This window comes from Artibeus jamaicensis, unplaced genomic scaffold (genome assembly GCF_021234435.1).
Source record: "Artibeus jamaicensis isolate MK-2021 breed Jamaican fruit bat unplaced genomic scaffold, CSHL_Jam_final contig_786, whole genome shotgun sequence".
NCBI lineage: Eukaryota > Metazoa > Chordata > Mammalia > Chiroptera > Phyllostomidae > Artibeus > Artibeus jamaicensis.
In genome coordinates, this window is record NW_026521971.1 from 3200670 (window position 1) to 3219520 (window position 18851).

An 18851-nucleotide genomic window follows, 5' to 3' on the forward strand; every position below is an offset into this window, starting at 1 on the left:
GGAAGCACAGAGTCCCAAACAAGTTGGACCCAAAGAGGACCACACCAAGACACATCATAATTAAAATGCCAAAGGTTAAAGACAAACAGAGAATCTTAAAAACAGCAAGAGAAAAGGAGACAGTTACTTACAAAAGCGTTTCCATAAGCCTGTCAGTTGGATTTCCCAAAAGAAAATTTGCAAGCAAGAAGGGACTAGAAAGAAGTATTCCAAGTCACGAAAATCAAGAACCTACATCCAAGATCACTCTATCCAGCAAAGCTTTCATTCAGAATGGAAGGACAGATAAAAGTACTTGCCAGATAAGGTCGTTAAAGGAGTTCATCATCACCAAGCCGTTATCATATGAAATATTAAAGGGACTTATCAAAGATCAAAACTACTAACAGTAAAATGACAACAAACTCACAACTATCAACAACTGGATCTAAAAAACAAAAACAAACTAGAACAGAACCACAGAAATGGAGATCACATGGAAGGTTACCAGTGGAGAAGATGAAGGGGGAAAATGGGGGAAAGATACAGGGAATAAGAAGCATGAATGGTTGGTACAAAATAGGGGGATGTTAAGAATAGTATGGAAAATGGAGAAGCCAGGGAACTTACATGCATATGACCCATGACTTTATGAACTAAGTAGGGGTGGGGAGGAGAGATTGCTGGAGGGGAGTACCAGGTAAGGAGGACAAAGGGTAAAAAAATTGGGACAACTGTAATGACATAATCAATAAAATGTACTTAAAAAAAAAGGAAGCCAAAGAGGAGGGTCCCTAGGTCCAGCTGAAGCATCGGTCTGCACCCCCTAGAGAAGCGCACTGTGCGAGAACTGATAGAGAGAACCCTGAGCTGCGGGAACCCACTCCCTGTGAATTCCTGGCAGGATAAGTGGGAAAAAAAAAACAAAAAGACCTCTGTCATGACAAAAAAAAATCTTTTTTCAATTCTGTATGAGGTCAAATTCATTTAAAAATTATAAACATACATGTCTGGATCCTTAATCAATGTACGACCTGATTTTTCAACACTGGAGGTTACTCCATTTCAGAACCGGGGCCGGGAGTGGCAGACGTGCCATGGGGAAGAGCCCGAGAACCCTGGATGCACCAAGGGGCGATCCCCCAGGACCGGGGAGGCTCCCGCAGGCAGACCACGGGCCGGAGCGCTGGAGCGCACACACTGCTTTAGCTGCTTTACTTCCCTTTGCAACCCTACTTTGCAGCAGTTTCCAACCTCAGTACTTAGCAGTAACTGGACCTGAAGCAGCATTTAGAAATTAAGTGGAATTCAGAGGCACAGTCTTACTGCTAAAAGGGACGAAAGCAAGTTAGTCAGTTCAGCGTCCCCCCAGATATGGCACTAACCCGGTCCCCACCCAGATAAAGGACCCCATGTCATCATTAAAATAAGACATTCTCATGAAATCACAGATTGATATAACTTTGCCATTTATTTTTTGAAATCTTATTCAAAATATTAAATAATACAATTTCAGATATTTAAAAAATTACTGCAATAAAACAGTGCAGGTATATTTCCACTGTGCTCCCCTTCCTCGTTAGGACAGTAAACTGTCCCGCCCCGCCGCTCCCATCTCTGCACAAAGCACTGCCTCCTCGCCTGCCGGGCTTCGTGAGCGGGTGCTAAACACACATCAGGGGCTACATTCTCCTAAAGGCTATCATGACACCTGTAAGCCAACCATGGTTCAAATCACGTATTTACACACTGATCAATTCTTTATGACAGATAGGCTAAAATAAAACACAGTAATTTCCAGTCGCTGTTTAAATTAAAAAAGGGAGAACAGGTACAGTGGGAGAAGACGTCAGTGTACACATATAGTCTTTACGTACACAACTCCATTTAAGTTTAATTTTAATTTGAAAGACCTAAATATAATATTATTTAAGCGATAATGGCCCCCAAAATTTATTCAAATTTACTAAAAAATAATAAGGTGAAAAAAATCTGATATAATTTTAAACTCTGCCCCCTGCCTGAGAGCTTGGAGGAACCCGTGCTATCATCAATTGCTAACTAAAAGCAATTGTACATGTATTAACATTTTACCACAATTTCTATCTCTAAATTTAATTCAGTAATTCAAACCAAAAATTAGTATCACTATAACATGTTACCCATGTCCACTGCAAACTGCAGTCTCTAGTGCCAAAATTTCTAGAAACGTTTATTAATTGACCTAAAGTTGTGATCGGATTGAACATTATCATTATCTAAAATTATGTTTGTATTAAATTATGTTTAAATTATCCAAAATATCCAAAGCAAGTTTCCTGGAGAAGAAAAATGTTACTTATATGCAAAGTATTATTACATACATCCTTGTAGATAACAGTTGGGGAGAAAAAAAAAGTGTCCTTAAAAAGAGTATTTGGATGGCAGGAAAAAAATCTGAGTCAGCAGTACCAGGTATGTTAGAATTTAGTTACAAGTTTGGGATCTCTTAAAAGTAGCATTACTAATACTTCCAGAAGTAAAATAAAGACATCTAAAACAATGAAAACTAACAGGAAATGCTTAGCTCCACACTTTGGACACCTGATAGAATTCACCTCTGAAAGTGTAGATGAAAATTATACACTCCTTGTTTGTGACATTTAATTTCCAAAGCACCAAGGCAAAATAAAGAGAGACCCACCTCTCGTTTAATACCAATTGCCTATGGCATACCCCTGCACAGTATCATATAAAAAGTCAAGCAAATAAAATTACATAATAAGCAAACCCAAATCACACAGCTTTAAAAAATATAATCATTGGTAATCTTCAGAGAAGGCATTGCCTCATTAACGTTCTGGTCTAGGCGATGATACTCCACTGTTTTTGAACAAAAGCCATCACGCCATTTCCTGCTCTGAACCAGAAGGAAAATCTGGAATAAGACAAAACAAATTAGATATGCACAAGAAAATGGAAGAGATGCTAAAAGTTTTTATAACAACTGAAATAGCCCCCCTCTCTTCAAATGCAAAAAGTAAAATATCAACAACAACAAAAGGGCTATTTTGTCTTCCACCTTGTAAACAAGACTAAACGGTGTCTCCCAAGCGTCAGCTTACGTGGAGTGCTTGTTAAAGACTGGTCCCTGGCAGTGATTCAGAGGTGAGCCGGGCAGGAGACTGGTGGAATCCAGACGCCTGCCTTTTTAACACGTCCCTTAGGGGCTTAGAGATGGCCCGACACCAAACACCGGGAAGAATATCCCTGGCACTCCAAACTTTGTCCACCTGCAAATTCACAAAGCTACTGACAGTCCACTAAGCCACAAGTAACCAACAGGACTTTAGAATCACTGATTCTCAAAGGTGGAAGGCACGTTGAAATTACCTGGTCAGTTTTCTCATTTCTCATGTGAGAAAATCCAGGCCCCAAAGGCAAAGGTGACTTTCCAGGAATCACAACCCAAGTTACAATAAAGTCAAAAACAGATTTCCTGACCAGGGAGTATTAAAAAGGACATTGTGTGTTTGATTTTCCCTTTCAGTATTTGAAGAGCTGACCTCTTCGGCCAGTTGCCAAGACGCCCCCTCACACTGAATTATCCTTCCAGTCCTCCGTAAGCCTCCTCTGCCTCATGGAACCCAACAAACCAATTCTGGTACAGAAATGTGCACCGCAACATCATTTCTTTTTTTAAAAAATATCTTCTCTATTTATTTTTACAGAAAGAAGGGAAGGAGAAAGAGAGGGAGAGAAACATCAATGTCCGGCTGCACTCCATTCTCGGGATTTGGCCTGCAACCCAGGCATGTGCCCCAACTGGGAGCTGAACCAGCAATGCTACGGTTGGCAGGCCCGCACTCAATCCACCAAGCCACACCAGCCAGGGCACAACATCATTTCTGAACTGAAAACTGCAAATCTTCTAAATATTCAACGAGAAAACTAAAATATTCAAGTAAAATTTAATAGCTAAATAAGCCATGTAGCTATTAAATCATGTTTTTAAAGAACATTAATGATAACGTAAAATGCTCATGACTTATTAGGTAAAACAAAACTCTGCGTGAGATCAAACTCATTTAAAAACCATCACATGCACATACATGTCTGAACTGTATACATATCTGTAGACCAGAAATGCGCCAAATGTTAACGATGCTCAGCTCTGGGTGGTTGCCCACATTTTCATTTCCATACCTTCCTGTGTTTTCTGAATTCCCTAAAATAAACTTTTACAACCAGGAAGAAGTTATTAAAATATCACTAAGTTCAACGGTTAATTAATTAAAAGCACTACATTTCTTTCTCTACAATACTCCCACTGAAACAGCAATGCAAAATTAAGACATAAAACCTTTTGTTTAAAAAAAAATCACTGGGTTTGGGGCTTTCTCATTTAAAAATAACTTTATTTCCTTTCTTAGAAGCACATGTAGTAAACCATTCTGTCTATAATTTGTTAAAATACACCATGAACTGTATAGGCATCTCAATGTTTTACCATTTTAAACTTCACTAAAGAAAAAACCCTGAATCATAAAGAGCATTAATAAGCCATGGCTGGTATAGCTCAGTGGATTGAGCACGGGCCTATAAACCAAGGGATTGCAGTTTGATCCCCAGTCACATGCCTGGGTTGCGGGCACATGCCTGGGGTTGCGGGCCAGTTCCAGCGGGGAATGCATGAGAGGCAACCATACATTGATGTTTCTCTCCCTCTCTCCTTTCCTTCCCTTCCCCCTCTAAAGATGAATAAAAAAATCTTTAAAAAAAAAACATTAATAAGAAATATGGCTGATGCCCCAACTGGTATGGATCAGTGGATTGAGTGCCGACCTGTGAACCGAAAGGTCTCTGGTTCGATTCCCAGTCAGGGCACATCCCTGGATTGTTGGCCAGGTTCCCAGTTGGGGGCGTGTGAGAGGCAACCTATCGACACATCTCTCGAATATCGATGTTTCTCTCCCTCTCTTTCTCCCTCCCTTCCCCTCTCTAAAAATAAAATAAATAAAATCTTAAAAGATAAAAGAAGTATGACTGAGATATTACAGGGCAACTAGAAGGGCTAAAAATCCCCAAACTTACCTTTCTTTTGTTGTGATATGTAATATAAATAATAGCAATGCAAAAAGCAAAAATAAGAAGATGAAAAAAGAAATGGCTATCTTCCTCCTCTGTATGTGAGGACGGCGGGGTCTTAAAAGATCTCACTGACTGTTCGATTTCCACGTAGCCCCTGTTTTCCGCCGCCACCTCACTGGACGCGTCGTCCCTGGGGTTGGTGGTCCAGTCGTAGTCTGCTTCTCCGTAGTCCCCGTTGTCCAGCGTGTCCTTGGCGGTGGATGGAGAGCTATTCAGTGCGAGAAGATCCTCCTCTTCTATGCTTGGGTCTTGGTTGTTATCAGCTTCCTCTTGGGACAGAGAAGTGGTTGGTGAGGGACGAGGGGAGACAGATGCCCCCCCACTCCTCTCCGTACTGGTGGGGGCGGGGAGAGTGGTGCGGATCTGAGTAAGAGGAGGTTTGGTTTGTTTTTCATGTGTTAAAACTGCACTCATGCTTGCAGTAGAAACATCTTTCTGGAATTCAGTCTGGTTTGGTGAGTCACTTGGCAACACAGCTAAAAAAAAAAAAGGGAATAAAGAACATTAAGCTGAAATCTCTAATTTTATATCCAGTGAGCTAGAAGCACATTTACCTAAATTTTCCACTAAACACTTCTCTGTACTGAATCCCTATATCTTGCTCTTGAGAATTAGTTAACAAGTCTCAATAGGCAGCAGTTATTTTCTTAAGTTGATTATCCATCAGATAACCACTAAGCAGCAGGAAAGACCTGCCTGCACCAAAAGAGAAAAAAAAAAGAACAAGGAGGGTCTGACTGCAGGTGCCAGGGGCCAAGCCCCCACAGCACGTTCACCCTGCCCGAGGTCTTCACTTCACGGGGGTGGACTTCAGCAATCTTCGCCCAGCCAGGCTCCAGCCCACGCCCGGACCGGAAAGACCGCGGCTGACGCTTACAAGTAAGCCACACGCTAGATACGAAATGTGAACTTAAGTACTTTCAACACAATGCAACAAATTCAAGAACAGCTAACGTACACAGCATTTCTAAGTGATACTACAACTGAAAGATGCCCCCTACACATCTACCAAATTCCAAAAAGAAAGAAAAGGCATTCTTACAAAGAAGAAAGGGAAAATTCCTAAAGGGAAAGAATTGGAAACTGGAGCTTAAAAGCAAAGCGTGAACTAGACTATGTTAAACACTAGGGAAGTAACCTAGGGATGTGACACCAGACACGCACAAGCCCTCTCTCCCTGTGCTGCACCCACTCAGCGTGGTTTCCTAAATAAGACTTAAATCAGCTACAGCAGCCCCAGCTGGGGTGGCTCAGTTGACTGAGCACCAGCCTGCAAACTGAAAGGTCTGTGGTTTGATGCCCAGTCAGGACACACACCTCGGTTGCAGACCAGGTCCCCAGTAGGGGGCGTATGAGAGTCAACCACACATGGATGTTTCTCTCCCTCTCTTTCTCCCTACCCTTCTCCTCTCTCTAAAAATAAATAAAATCTTTTTTTTAAATTAAAATTAAAAAAATAAATCAGTTCCAGCAGTAACCCTATATGCCGGGAGTTCAGAGGCACGCCCACTGAAATTCAAGTGTTCCTGATTTACAGTCTAACGCAGTAAATGCTAGACAGCTTCAAGAACAGCTGGTATACTCAAAAACTCGTAGCGTGAGATTTGAAATACTCAGACAATATTTTTACATCTACCACAGAAAAGGAGAACACTTACAGAGCTAAGATTGAACCAAATCATTCCTGGGCTTTCAAAAATGCACGTGTGTGCACACAAATTAACAGTCTCACAGACAAGTCTTTGTTTATGTGAATCCTCCGGCGTGCGTGTCGCAGCTGACATCTATTCTGTATTGAAAAAATAAACAGCTAATCTCGAATGAGCTGAATAGAACCTCAAAACAAATATTTTAGTAAATTAGTAAAATTCTCTTAAAACAGTTGTTAACAGTTGGTTCCTTGAAATTTTTCACTAGAATAAAAAAAATAAGCAGGGGCTGCAACTGAGTACATTATTAAGAAAACTATTAACGGGAACTTTCCTTTTTATTTATTTTTTAGAGAGAGGGGAAGGGAGGGATAAAGAAAGGGACAGAAACATCGATGTGCAAGAGAGACATTGATCGGCTGCTTCTCACACACCCCCAACCGGGGACCTGGCCAGCAACCCAGGCATGTGCCCTGACTGGGAATCGAAACAGTGACCTTTCAGTTCAGAGGCTGGTGCTCAATCCACTGAGCCACACTAGCCAAGACTACCAGGAATTTCTTACAAGAATTATTATATATTTATCACTTCAATTTAGTTACAATTCAGGCAGGCAGGCATTTACAAATTGCTATTTCTCAGATATATTTAATTTCTCTGATAAAGTGTTAGAAAATATGTTTTAAAATAAAATTTTAAAGCTGGAGCCAACAAGCAAACCTTGACTTTTTAAAAAATTATTTTTCTAGGCTTGACTTTTAGAAGTCCTGTATACTTCCAGAGCCCGGGGCGGGAATGGTTATAATTTGGCCCCAGCTCCCACCCCTCTCCATGCCCACAAGCCCCTCCCTCCACGTGCGCTCCAGAATTCACAGTCACTCCCCAGCAGATCCCTTCTTCCATCCTTCACTTTCTTGCCATAACTGAAACCTGAATCCCCCTTAAGGACACGCTTTCCCTGCAGCCCTTTTAATGAACAGCCCTTTTTCCTCCCACATCCTTATAGCCCAGCAGAGTCTGGAGGAGGGGGAACTGTTCTACCACAGAAGGGGTGGAGCCCCTTCCACACTCGCCCCCCATTCCCCTCCCTACATGCCCCCCAGCCTTATTCTCCTGTCATCTGCTTTCACCCACTAACCTTTGTCTGCAAACTCCCCCGTCTGGGTCCCTAATCCACCATCAGTGTAGCTTCTGGCTAGAGTTCACTCTACCCAAGGACTGTCTTGATTTCAACATCCTTCACCGCCTGTATCTATTCTGAGGAGCCAGCCCTCCCCCTCGCCTTAACTTCTCACTCCCATGCTCATTATCACTACAGGTCTTCCAGAACCTCAATTCCATGCATCCCACTCACTGACCTGCCCTCCAGTCCTTCAAGTTCATTCCCTGGTATTCTGAATCCATCAGGACTGCGACTCCCCGATTGCTCCACCTTTTCAGACCCTCAGGGACACCACCCCACCCTCACCCAATACACTCTCATCCCTCTTGACCCAGATTCCATTCTGTGGTCACCAGTGGCCCTCTCTTGCATTCAATTCCCTTCACCCTTGCTCACTGTCCCACATACTCAGTGAGGCTGCATCCCAAGCTAAAGCAAACTCTGACTCCATCAGCACCACACAGCTGAGCATGGCTGAAAATAAATATACAACCATGCCACTGCTTTTACTTCATTTTAAACTCAATGCCGAAATGCTGTTGGCAATTATACTGTATTTTCCTAGTGCATCCACCCTACTCTCCCTTAGGAAACCATCCACATTTTCCCGTCCTCAAACTTCCCACACCACCTCCGCTGTCCTCACTTTCAACTGCGGACTACACTCCCTAACTTCTCTGGGAAAATGGAGCGATCAGAAGAGAACTCCCGTAACTACCTGAACTCTGTGGGCTCATGAATCCAACTACCTACTTGAAATCTCCTCTCAGATGGCGGACACCCACATTAACACGTCCAAAGTGAATTCTGACTCCGGCCCCGGGGAAGACGGAGTAAACGTACATTTCCCTATTCTTCCCACTAAACACAATTAAAGTCCTCCACGATGCATGTTGGGTTGGCCAAAAAGTCCATTACATTTTTTCCATAAAATAAAAGACATTTTTTTTCATTTTTACCAATAACTATTGATTTGGATATTTTGACTGTGTTGGCTGCTGCTATTGGCTTCTAGTTGGTAGAGACCCGGGTGCTGCTAAACATCCTCCAGTGAATACGACAGCCACACAGCAAAGAGTTACTTGGCCAAATGTCAAGACTACCAAGAAACTTCGCAAATCACTTTTGACATGTTTGATCAGTCACAGCACCTTCTCCATTCATTGCACAAATCTTTTTTGCATTTCAGTTGCGTTTTAACCTTTCTTGAAATAATAAAACATAATATGCCAAAAATGTTGTGTTATCTTCTTCCATCATCAATATTAAAATGACTGCACAAAAATTTACCAATTTTGATAAGGCTTTTTTTTAAAGCAGGCTGATAAGACAGCTGTCACAATACAATCTAACAAATTGTTTTGAATGAAGTTAAAGACAACAAAGTGTTACTAGAGCCATTATGGGAAAAAAACAAACTTTTTGGCCAACCCAGTGCAACATAACACACGATAACTCTGAAAGGTGGAGACTAACTAGGCAGAGAAGTTATAGACCTTTGGACCTGAGAAATGACCCAATGGTGACCTCCCGGGTTTTTTATTTGTTTGTTTATTTTGCCTCAAGTATTGCAGACCTGGAGCTGAATAAGGCAGCAACCTGGAAATACTAAGGGTACAGAAAGAGCCCCACGAAAAGCCTGCTCTCTCCAGCCAGATCAGGGGAGAGAGAGACATCCTGGCAAGAAAAACGTTCACACAATGACTGCTCCTCCGCAGGCAACAACACTCCATACACACCAGGGAAGGCCCCGAGGGCGCGCCTGGATCCCCGTCGCGCAGACTGTGACAGGGGGTGGAGCCAGGAGGCCCACTGAAGAGTCAAGCCCAGCAGCAACAAGGCCACCCCGCCCCCATTACGTGGGCGGAGACCATGAGGGGGACCGGAACTCCCACCCCTGCCCAGAGGTAACCAGTGGGAATTCCTACCTCTCTCTATCAGGGCGGGGCAGCAACCCGGCTCCTTCCCCCTCCGCTGCCAGAGCAACGTCATAAAAAGCCAAGTAGAAAAGAAAATTTAAATAAAACCAGTCTGAAAACACAAACTACACAGCTCACCCAATATGAAATACATTATTTAAATAATCCTATAACTACTAAGGAAATTAAATTTTAAAACTCTCCCAAAAGAAATCTCTGACCCAAATGGTTCACTAGAGAATTCTACCAAATTTTTAAAGAATTAATACCAATTCTATACACTCTCTTCCAGGCAATAGAAAAAGAGGAAACACCCCTCATTTTATGAACCTAACATTATCCTCTTGATACTGTTATACCCAGCTAGGAAAATTAAAGCTAAGGCATTACCCAACCCTAAATCTGCAGTTCCTAGAACAGGGTAATGAACAAACATCCGGGAACAATTGGGTTTAAAATCTAGCCAAATAAGGTAACTAACCCGGGCCAGAAAGTGCCTGCCAGCAGCAGCACCCACCAATCAGGGACCCTCGCCGTTTTTAAATAAGCCAATAGCTAACCGCCACCTCTGCTTCTGTATGCCTTTGCTTGCTTTCTAGAAAATATAAATACCCAGTAGTCTGTAAGCCAGGCGCGACTTCCATTTTGTAGCTCTGAGTAGCTACGTGACTCCGGTCACAGTTGGGGAAGTTCACCCCTGCGCAGGAAAAATCTTTGGCCATTAAATTTTTTATCAATTCAGTTCCGGACTCCAAGAGTGTGTATTTACCCGCCGATCGTCTACAACAATACCAAAACTAAAGGTACTACAGAAAAAGGAATCTAAAGACTAACATCTTTCATAACATGATGTAAACACTCTTAACAAAACATTAGCAAACAGAAATCAGCAGTATATAGAAAGAACGATGTTCCATGAACATCCTGGAGTAAGGTTTACTCCAGGAATACAAGACTGGTTCAATATTTAAAATCAATGTAATCAATCATATCAACAAGCTAAGGGAACTTTGACATTAGTCTCACAGTTATATAAAAATAAAAAATGGATCACAAACTTTAATATAAAAGGTCAAACTACAAAGGTTTTAGAAAAAGGAGAAAATCTTTAGAATCTAGCACTAGGGAACAAATTCTTATACCTGACACCAAAGACAAAATACGTAAGAGGAAAAATTCATAACTGGATTTCATAAAAATTAAAAACTTTTGCTCCATGAAGGACCTTCCTGTAAGGATGAAAAGACAAGCTACCAAGTGGGAGGAATATTATTCAGCCCCATATCCAACAAAAGACTAGTACCTAGTATACATAAAGGACTCTGAAACTCAAAAGTGAAGAAGAAAACCACCCAATGAGAACATGGGCAAAAGCCTCAGAGAGACATTTCACCTGAGAAAATACACTAAATCCCTCATCCTCACTCACCAGCTGTCAACAGGTTTTGCAACCCTAAGTGAAACAAAGTGTAACTAAACCAATTTCGCCACAAGCTATATGATATAAACAAGAGTTAAGTCCCTACAATATTACAATGATAAACAAAACCTTATTCCAAGACCTGCTGTGTACAGATGGTAACTAAGCACATGAAAAGGCATGAGCCATTAGGGAAATGCATAATAAAACCACAATGAGATATCACTGCTCGGCTATCAGAATAACTAAAATAAAAAATGACAATGCCGAATGCTGGTGAGGATGCAAAGAAACTAGATCACTCATATATTACCAGTGGTAATATTAAATAGGAGAGCCATGCCAAAAAACAGTCTGGTAATTTCTCAAAAAACTAAATATGCAACTACCATATGACCCAGCAATTGCTCTCCTGGGCATTAATCCCAGAGAACTCAGAACCTGTGTTCACACAAAAATCTGCATGTTTACAGCAGCTTTATGCATAATAGCCGGAAACTGGAAACAACACAGATGTCCCTCACCAGATGAATGGTTAAACCAAGTGTAGTGCCCATCCATCCCATGGAATGTTATTCAGCAATAAAGTGAAACAACTTGGATTAATCTCCAGAGAATTATTCTGGGTGAAAAAAGCAATCGCAACAAGTTATATACCATCCTATTCCATTTATATCACATTCTCAAAATAACAAAATTATGAAACTAAAAAAACACAATAGTGGCTGCCAGGATTTCAGGAGGGGTGTGACCAGGAGCGAAGTGGGGGTGACTGAAAAGGGCAACACCAGAGGTCCTCAGGGTGACGGCACTGCTCTCCCTCCACCAGACCGATGTCTACCCATGGATGGTGATACTGCCCTGCAGCTCTGCAAAACGTAACTGCTGGTGAAGCTGGGTGGAGGGCACACAGGTCCTCTGCACTATTTCTGGCAACTGCAAGTGAATCTACGGTCAAAATAAAAAGTTTCGTTTTATTTTTTAAATATTTTTTTACTTTTAGAGAGAGAGAGGAAGAGAAACATCAATGTGTGGTTGCCTCTCACTTGCCCCCTACTAGGGATCTGGCCTGCAACCCAGGCATGTGCCCTGACTGGGTATCAAACTAGCGACCCTTTGGTTCGCAGGCCCATGCTCAATCCACTGAGCTACTCTGGCCATGGCAAAAGTTTCATTTGAAAATGCATTTTTACTTCCCACTGAAAAAAAAAAACTTGTTCTACCTACTATCTCTCTCTCAGTTAACAGCAACTTCATTTTTCTATTCACACCAGAAACCTTGGCGTCATCACGTTCTTAACACCCCAAATCCAATCTGTGAACCTAACTTGGAAATACATGCACAATTTGCAGGCCTGCCACCCTCCAGTGCCGCTGCCTTGCCCCAGCCATCATCTCACCCACATACCAGGGCAGCCTTCTCAACAATCCACCTGCTTCCACAGTAAGCCCCACTGTCCGCTCTCCAGGACAGTCAGAGTCGTCCTGTAGTCCTGTAAAAACTAAGTTAGACGGCGTTCCTCCTCTGTTTATAACCCCCTGGGAACTCTCCAAGTGCCGGGTGTACAGCACAGGGCACAGTCAATGACACTGTAGTAATCAGGTATGGCACCGCCTAGGCGCTGGAACTGTCAGGAGAAGGCTCTGTAAAGTATATGACTGCCTGACCACTGTGCTGTACACCTGACACTAACACAAAGTAACATAGAATGTCGACTGTATTCGAAAAACATTAAACCCTCTGGGAGCTCCCCATTTCTCTCAAAAACGAAATGCCAAGTCCTCGTAACAGCCTACGAGACCCTGCCTGGCCAGGCCCCCTCGACTTCACTCCCATGTGTCCCTGAGAGCGTTCCTGACCCTCTCTCGCCGCACCACGGCCCAAGCTGCACCTTCACACCTACTGCGCCCTGGGAAAAGGCACTCCCAGAGTTTCCGGCCCAACAAAATCCACTCATTCTCCTAAGACATCCCCATTTTCACTCTGTGTGTTGTGGTAACTCCGATACATAGCACCAAGTGGGAGGAGAACTAGTTAGTGTTAGTACTGTCCAAAAATTGAAACTTAGAAGTAACAGACAGGAAGACAAACTAAAAATTCATCTAAAACATTTGATGCAAACTAGATCAATCTCCTGGACCTCCACTCCTTTAAAACAGAGAAGTGGATCCTGTCAGATAAGAAGAACAAAGTGATAACGCTGACTTTATGGATTTGATTGCTGAACTTCTAAAAATATATTACTTTAGACTTCTAAATGTTCCATTTCTACCCTTTCTTAGTAGGTATTACCTCTCTACTTAAAATTTAACATTTAAAAAATAAAAACTTCCTAAATTTAATTATCTTTAAAAAAAAAAAAAACCACCCACTGCCTTAAGCCCTGGCTGGTATGGCTCAGTGGAATGAGTGCCAGACTGTGAATCAAAGGGTCGTAAGTTCGATTCCCAGTCTAGGGTGCATGCCTGGGTTGTGGGCCAGGTTCCCAGTAGGGGACGTGCAAGAGGCAAGCACAGGTGGGTGTTTCTCTCCCTCCCTCTCCCTTCCCCTCTCGAAAAATAACTAAAATCTTAAAAAAAAAACAAAAAAAAAACCCACTGCCTTAACATAACTACAGCAATTTTTCCCAAATGAGAATGCAGGGAACCCTAAGAATTAATTCACACACTGGACTGGGAAACATTACCATAAAAATAAGAAATTAAACACTTTTTTTCAGATTCTTACTTATTACTTTATTGAGAAAATATAAATCCATGAACTATTAATACAAATAAAATATTTTGATGAAAATATTTTCCAAAACAATTACTAAAGAGTTGCATTGTTTTACATTTTTACAATTTAATATTTGACTTAACAGAACCCACCCAGAACATCATACCTACTTTTTAAAATACATATATTTTATTGATTATGCCATTACAGTTGTCCTATTTCCCCCCTTCATTCCCCTCCACCCTCCCCCACCATTCCCCCCCTTTAGTTTATGTCCACGGGTCTCAAAGTTCTTTAGAGTCTATATTTTCCATACTATTCTTGCCCTCCCCTATCTATTTTCTACCTACCGTCTATGCTACTTATTCTCTGTACCTTCTCCCCCTCCCACTCCCCTGTTGCTAACCCTCCATATGATCTCCATTTCTATGGTTCTGCTCCTGATCTAGCTGTCTGCTTAGTTTGCTTTTGTTTTAGGTGTGGTTGTTAATAACTGTGAGTTTGCTTTCCTTTCACTGTTCATCTTTTTTATCTTCTTTTTCTTAGGTAAGTCCCTTTAACATTTCATATAATAAGGGCTTGGTGATGATGAACTCCTTGAATTTGATCTTATCTGAGAAGCACTTTATCTGTCCTTCCATTCTAAATGAAAGCTTTGCTGGACAGAGCAATCTTGGTTATAGATCTTTGGATTTCATGACTTGGAATACTTCTTTCCAGCCCCTTCTTGCCTGTAAGGTTTCTTTTGAGAAATCTGCTGACAGTCTGATGGGAACTCCTTTGTAGGTGACTGTCCCCTTAGCTCTTGCTGCTTCTAGGATTCTCTCCTTCATTTTAATCTTGGCTAATGTAATGATGATGTGCCTTGGTGTGTTCCTCCTTGGGTCCAACTTCTTTGGGACTCTCTGAGCTTCCTGGATTTCCTGGAAGTCTATTTCCTTTGCCAGATTGGGGAAGTTCTCCTTTATTATTTGTTCAAATAAATTTTCCACTCATGGTTATTCCTCTTCCCCTTCTGGTACCCCTATAATTCGGATGTTGGAATGTTTAAAGATGTCCTGAAGGTTCCTAAGCCTCTCCTCATTTTTTTGAATTCTTGTTTCTTTATCCTTTTCTGTTTGGTCATTTTCTTCTTCCTTCTGGTCCACTCCCTTGATCTGAGTCCCAATTTCCTTTCCATCACTACTGGTTCCCTGTGCATTTCCCTTCATTTCAATTAGTTTAGCCTTCATTTGTTCCTCTAATTTGTGACTAAAATCAACCAGTTTTATGAGCATCCTGATCACCAGTGTTTTGAACTGTGCATCTGATAGGTTGGCTATTTCTTGGTCACTTAGAGTTATTGGCTCTAGAGCTTTGATTTCTTCTTGAGCCGTAATGATTTGGTCTGTTCACCCCTGTTATGTATGAGCGGCAGAGCCCTAGGTGTTCACCAGGGCGGGGCCACCCAGGTTGCTGGGTTGTGACACTGTATGTGGGGGCAGGGTCAAAGAGGGGCAATAGCGGGCCCCTCTGCTGCTTCCCACTGCTGGGGCCTGCGAGGTCCATCTCACTGCTCACTCCTTTGCCTGGTTTATCTGAGCACGAATGTGTGACCGCGTCAGCCTGCCGCCTTGTGCCCTCAGTGGGTCCACCCATCGAAACCCCACGCCAGTGACGCCGGTGATGGGCCAACCACTGCCCTCCTGTGCAACCCCGTTCTGCCAGTTGCTGGCTCTGCCCCTCTTACTGGTCTGGCTGAGTGGTTCGTTGTCAAACTTCCGTATAGTTCAATTTTCTGTGTTTTGGTTGCATGGTTTTTTTTTACTAAAATTTTGTTGTCTTTAAACTTGGTTGTGCAAGGAGGCACAGCGTTTCCACCTACACCTACACCTCAAAATTAAACACATTACGCATTAAATTAGGTGATCGCTTTGGAGCAAATATGTGGGCAAATGTAAAAAAGCAGACACTTTTGAAATGGCATGGCAAGATTTGGTCATAAGGTGACCATCCAGCGATCCAAAATAATGCTTTTATTAATTTTTTAGACCTTATAAAAACAAAAACATAAAACTTAAAAATTCTTGCAGATTGCCAAGAATATACAGAAGCACAGAAATTTTAAGAAACCTAATAAGGAATAAGTTTAAATAAATCTGAGGTTGTAACTTTCTAACTTCATGTGCTTACTGAAGTTTGGAATGGAACACAGTCAATCTAGCCTTTAATTTTCTGATTACAAGAGTAATACTTTGAGATCATAAGGCATGCTTATAAAAACACTCATATTAGCCAATGCTTTATAAATGCTACACTATATTGCAATTAAGTCACTTCCCTATTAAAAGCATATATGTTAGTTTAAAGTTATTTTCAGTAGAGAATGATGTGAACTATATATATCTATGTATGTATATACATGTGTGTGTGTATATATATATATATATATATGAATGACTGAAAAAGAAAAAGAATTCCTGAGATGCCCCACTCTAGTTGGGCAATATTTCTGGGGCTCTAACAAATAAAAAGCTATACAAGAGGACACCTTAATACTCCACACTCCCCCTCCCTTACCCTGCCCCAATCAAAGGATTTTCAACCATCTCTTAGGGGGGAAGTAACTTCTGAAACTACAGTTACTAGCCATATATTCCCCAAACCATATATCTTACACATTCCAGCAAGAAATGTAAATGTTTAAATGTCAGTTTTTTCTTAGATGATTAAATGACCCAAACAATGATACCTCTTAAGTGCTTTAGGAACACAACTACCTGCACCAGCCAGGGAAAGCCTCCTTATATTTTACTAATGAGGGAAGGGCCTCGGGAAAATGGACCACAGTCCTTCTCCACAAACTTGCAAACACTTCCAGGGTGGGGTGGGGGGAGGGGGCACTCGCCCCACCCTCGGCAACCACAGCACTTTCATAGGAGAATGTATGTCTAGACGGCCCCTGTTGGCAATAAGAAAATGATATCCCTTTCACTGTTTTCCATCCAAAAACTCCAAAAAGGGAGAAAAGCAGGACTGTGTCTTGGCCTGAAGGAAAAAAGGGACTACTAAATAAAATACTGCTTAACCACTGTAAGTTCTTATAAATAGATTTGTTCCCCCTAAGCCTCAGGCCCTGGTTTATAGATTTCCTCATTTCTCAGTGAAGCCCTTCAATGTCTTGATTCACAATGTAACATTTCTAAGCAAAGTGATACTTAACCATGCAGCATCATTTACAACACTCAAGATATGGAAACGACCCAAGTGCCCGTCAGTGGACCAATGACTAAGGAAGATCTTGGATATATAACTGTGGAATATTACTCAGCCATAAAAAAGTGGAATCTTGCCATTTGGGACAACAGGGGTGGACTTCGAGGGCATTACACAGAGAAAGATAAATACCATTCATTTATATGTGCAACCTTAAAAAAAAAAAACAATACAAGACAAACAAAAAGGGCCAAGCTCACAGACACAGAGAACAGAATGGCAGTTTATGAAGGGGTAGGGAGGAGCATTGGTAAGGACAGTCAGAAAACACAAACTTTCAGTTATAAAATAAGTCAGGGGATTTAATGTGCCACATGGTGACTACAGTTAACAATGCTGTATTGCATCTGTGAAAGTTATGTGAGAAAATCTTAATTAAAAGTTCTTATTATAAGAAAAACCTGTAACTATGTATGAGAACATATGGTAAGTAGACTTACTCCAGGGATCAGTATGCCGTGTATACAAATATCAAATTATTATGTATGTTGTACACCTGAAACTAATACAAAGCTCTATGTCAATGATACCTCAATTAAAAAATTATAAATATTTTAAAAAGGAAATACTTAAGTCCTATACAGCCATTAAAAATGAAGCAGGGTTGCCCCCAGCGGGGTGGCTCTGTTGGTTAGGCCACCGTCCCCATAATGACGATGAGGTCAGGGCACGTACGAGAATCAACCAATACAACTATAAATAAGTAAAACAACAAATTCATGTCTCTCTCTACTCCCCCACCCCAAATCAATAAATAAAAATTTTAGAGAAAGAAATGGAGCAAGACCGACTGGTTCACCCATGACACAGTGAAGGGGGACCACGTCTACAAGGAGTCTCCCTCAGCCTGGAATCCCCTCCTCCCCGCGAGCCCCTGCAGGCTGGCTCCTCACCGAACACCAGATCCAGAGCTCAGAGACGCTAGCATTCAAAGAATGCTTTTCCCCTCCACTACTGCTTTCCAAAGTACTGCGCTAGCTCCGCCCGGACACCGCTCCTGCCCACCGTAGTCGCGCCGTGCCCGAGTGCCCTCCCTTTGGGGCCCTTTGCCCGCACCGCAACCCCTAACCCCGGCCGCCTCCTCCGCACCTACCTCCCCCGCCTCCCCCTCTACGCCGTCCGACCACCCGCTCCTAGGGGCTCCGGAGACGCCCCCCAGCGCCACTCCGCGCCGCAGCCCCTTGGGAAGCCCGGGCCACACACCCCGCCCCCTGCACGCCGCGCTCGCCGCTCCTGGGTCCCTGCCCCTCTCCGCCCCTCTCCTCGGGCGTCTTAGAGCCCTGCGTCCTCGGACCCCTTCGGACAGCCACCCAGGGCCGATAGCGACCCTGCCCCGTCTAGCGGCGCCGTCCGCTCAGGACACTCGGAAGCGCCCCTTCCCCGGCTCTGCGTGTCCCGGTCCCCTGGGCTCCCCGCAGCCGCCCCGCCGCCGCGCCCCCTTTACCACTGGACACGGTGGCGGACGCGAGCAGGAGCGCCAGGACCAGCGGCCGCTCCAAGCCTCCAGGGACCTGGGTGCCCGGCCTGGGCGGCAGCTTTGCTCGCAAAGCCCCACTCATCCTCCTCACAGCGACAGCGGCCATAACGGACTCTGCCCGGAACCTGGGCTGTTGCTAGG

At 42.9% G+C, this 18851-nt stretch overlaps 1 protein-coding gene across 1 annotated transcript; it reads right to left on the bottom strand.

Annotated features, from left to right (window-relative positions):
• Positions 1–1431: 1431 nt before the first annotated feature.
• On the bottom strand, positions 1432–18851 carry CUNH5orf15 (chromosome unknown C5orf15 homolog). The gene is made up of 3 exons (XM_037129914.2): positions 18678–18851; positions 5053–5585; positions 1432–2896 (listed from the first exon to the last, which is right to left on the bottom strand). The coding sequence occupies exons 1-3, from the start codon at positions 18814–18816 to the stop codon at positions 2765–2767; spliced, it is 804 nt and encodes a 267-aa protein (XP_036985809.2). The 5' UTR covers positions 18817–18851; the 3' UTR covers positions 1432–2764.

Excerpts from the sequence above, each read along its gene's own strand:
- CUNH5orf15 (XM_037129914.2), bottom strand. The coding sequence starts at position 18,816 with ATGGCCGCTGTCGCTGTGAGGAGGATGAGTGGGGCTTTGCGAGCAAAG. Across the intron at positions 5,586-18,677 it reads GTCCGCCACCGTGTCCAGTG|CTGTGTTGCCAAGTGACTCA; the intron begins GTAAAGGGGGCG and ends TTTTTTTTTTAG. Across the intron at positions 2,897-5,052 it reads CATATCACAACAAAAGAAAG|ATTTTCCTTCTGGTTCAGAG; the intron begins GTAAGTTTGGGG and ends GTCTTATTCCAG.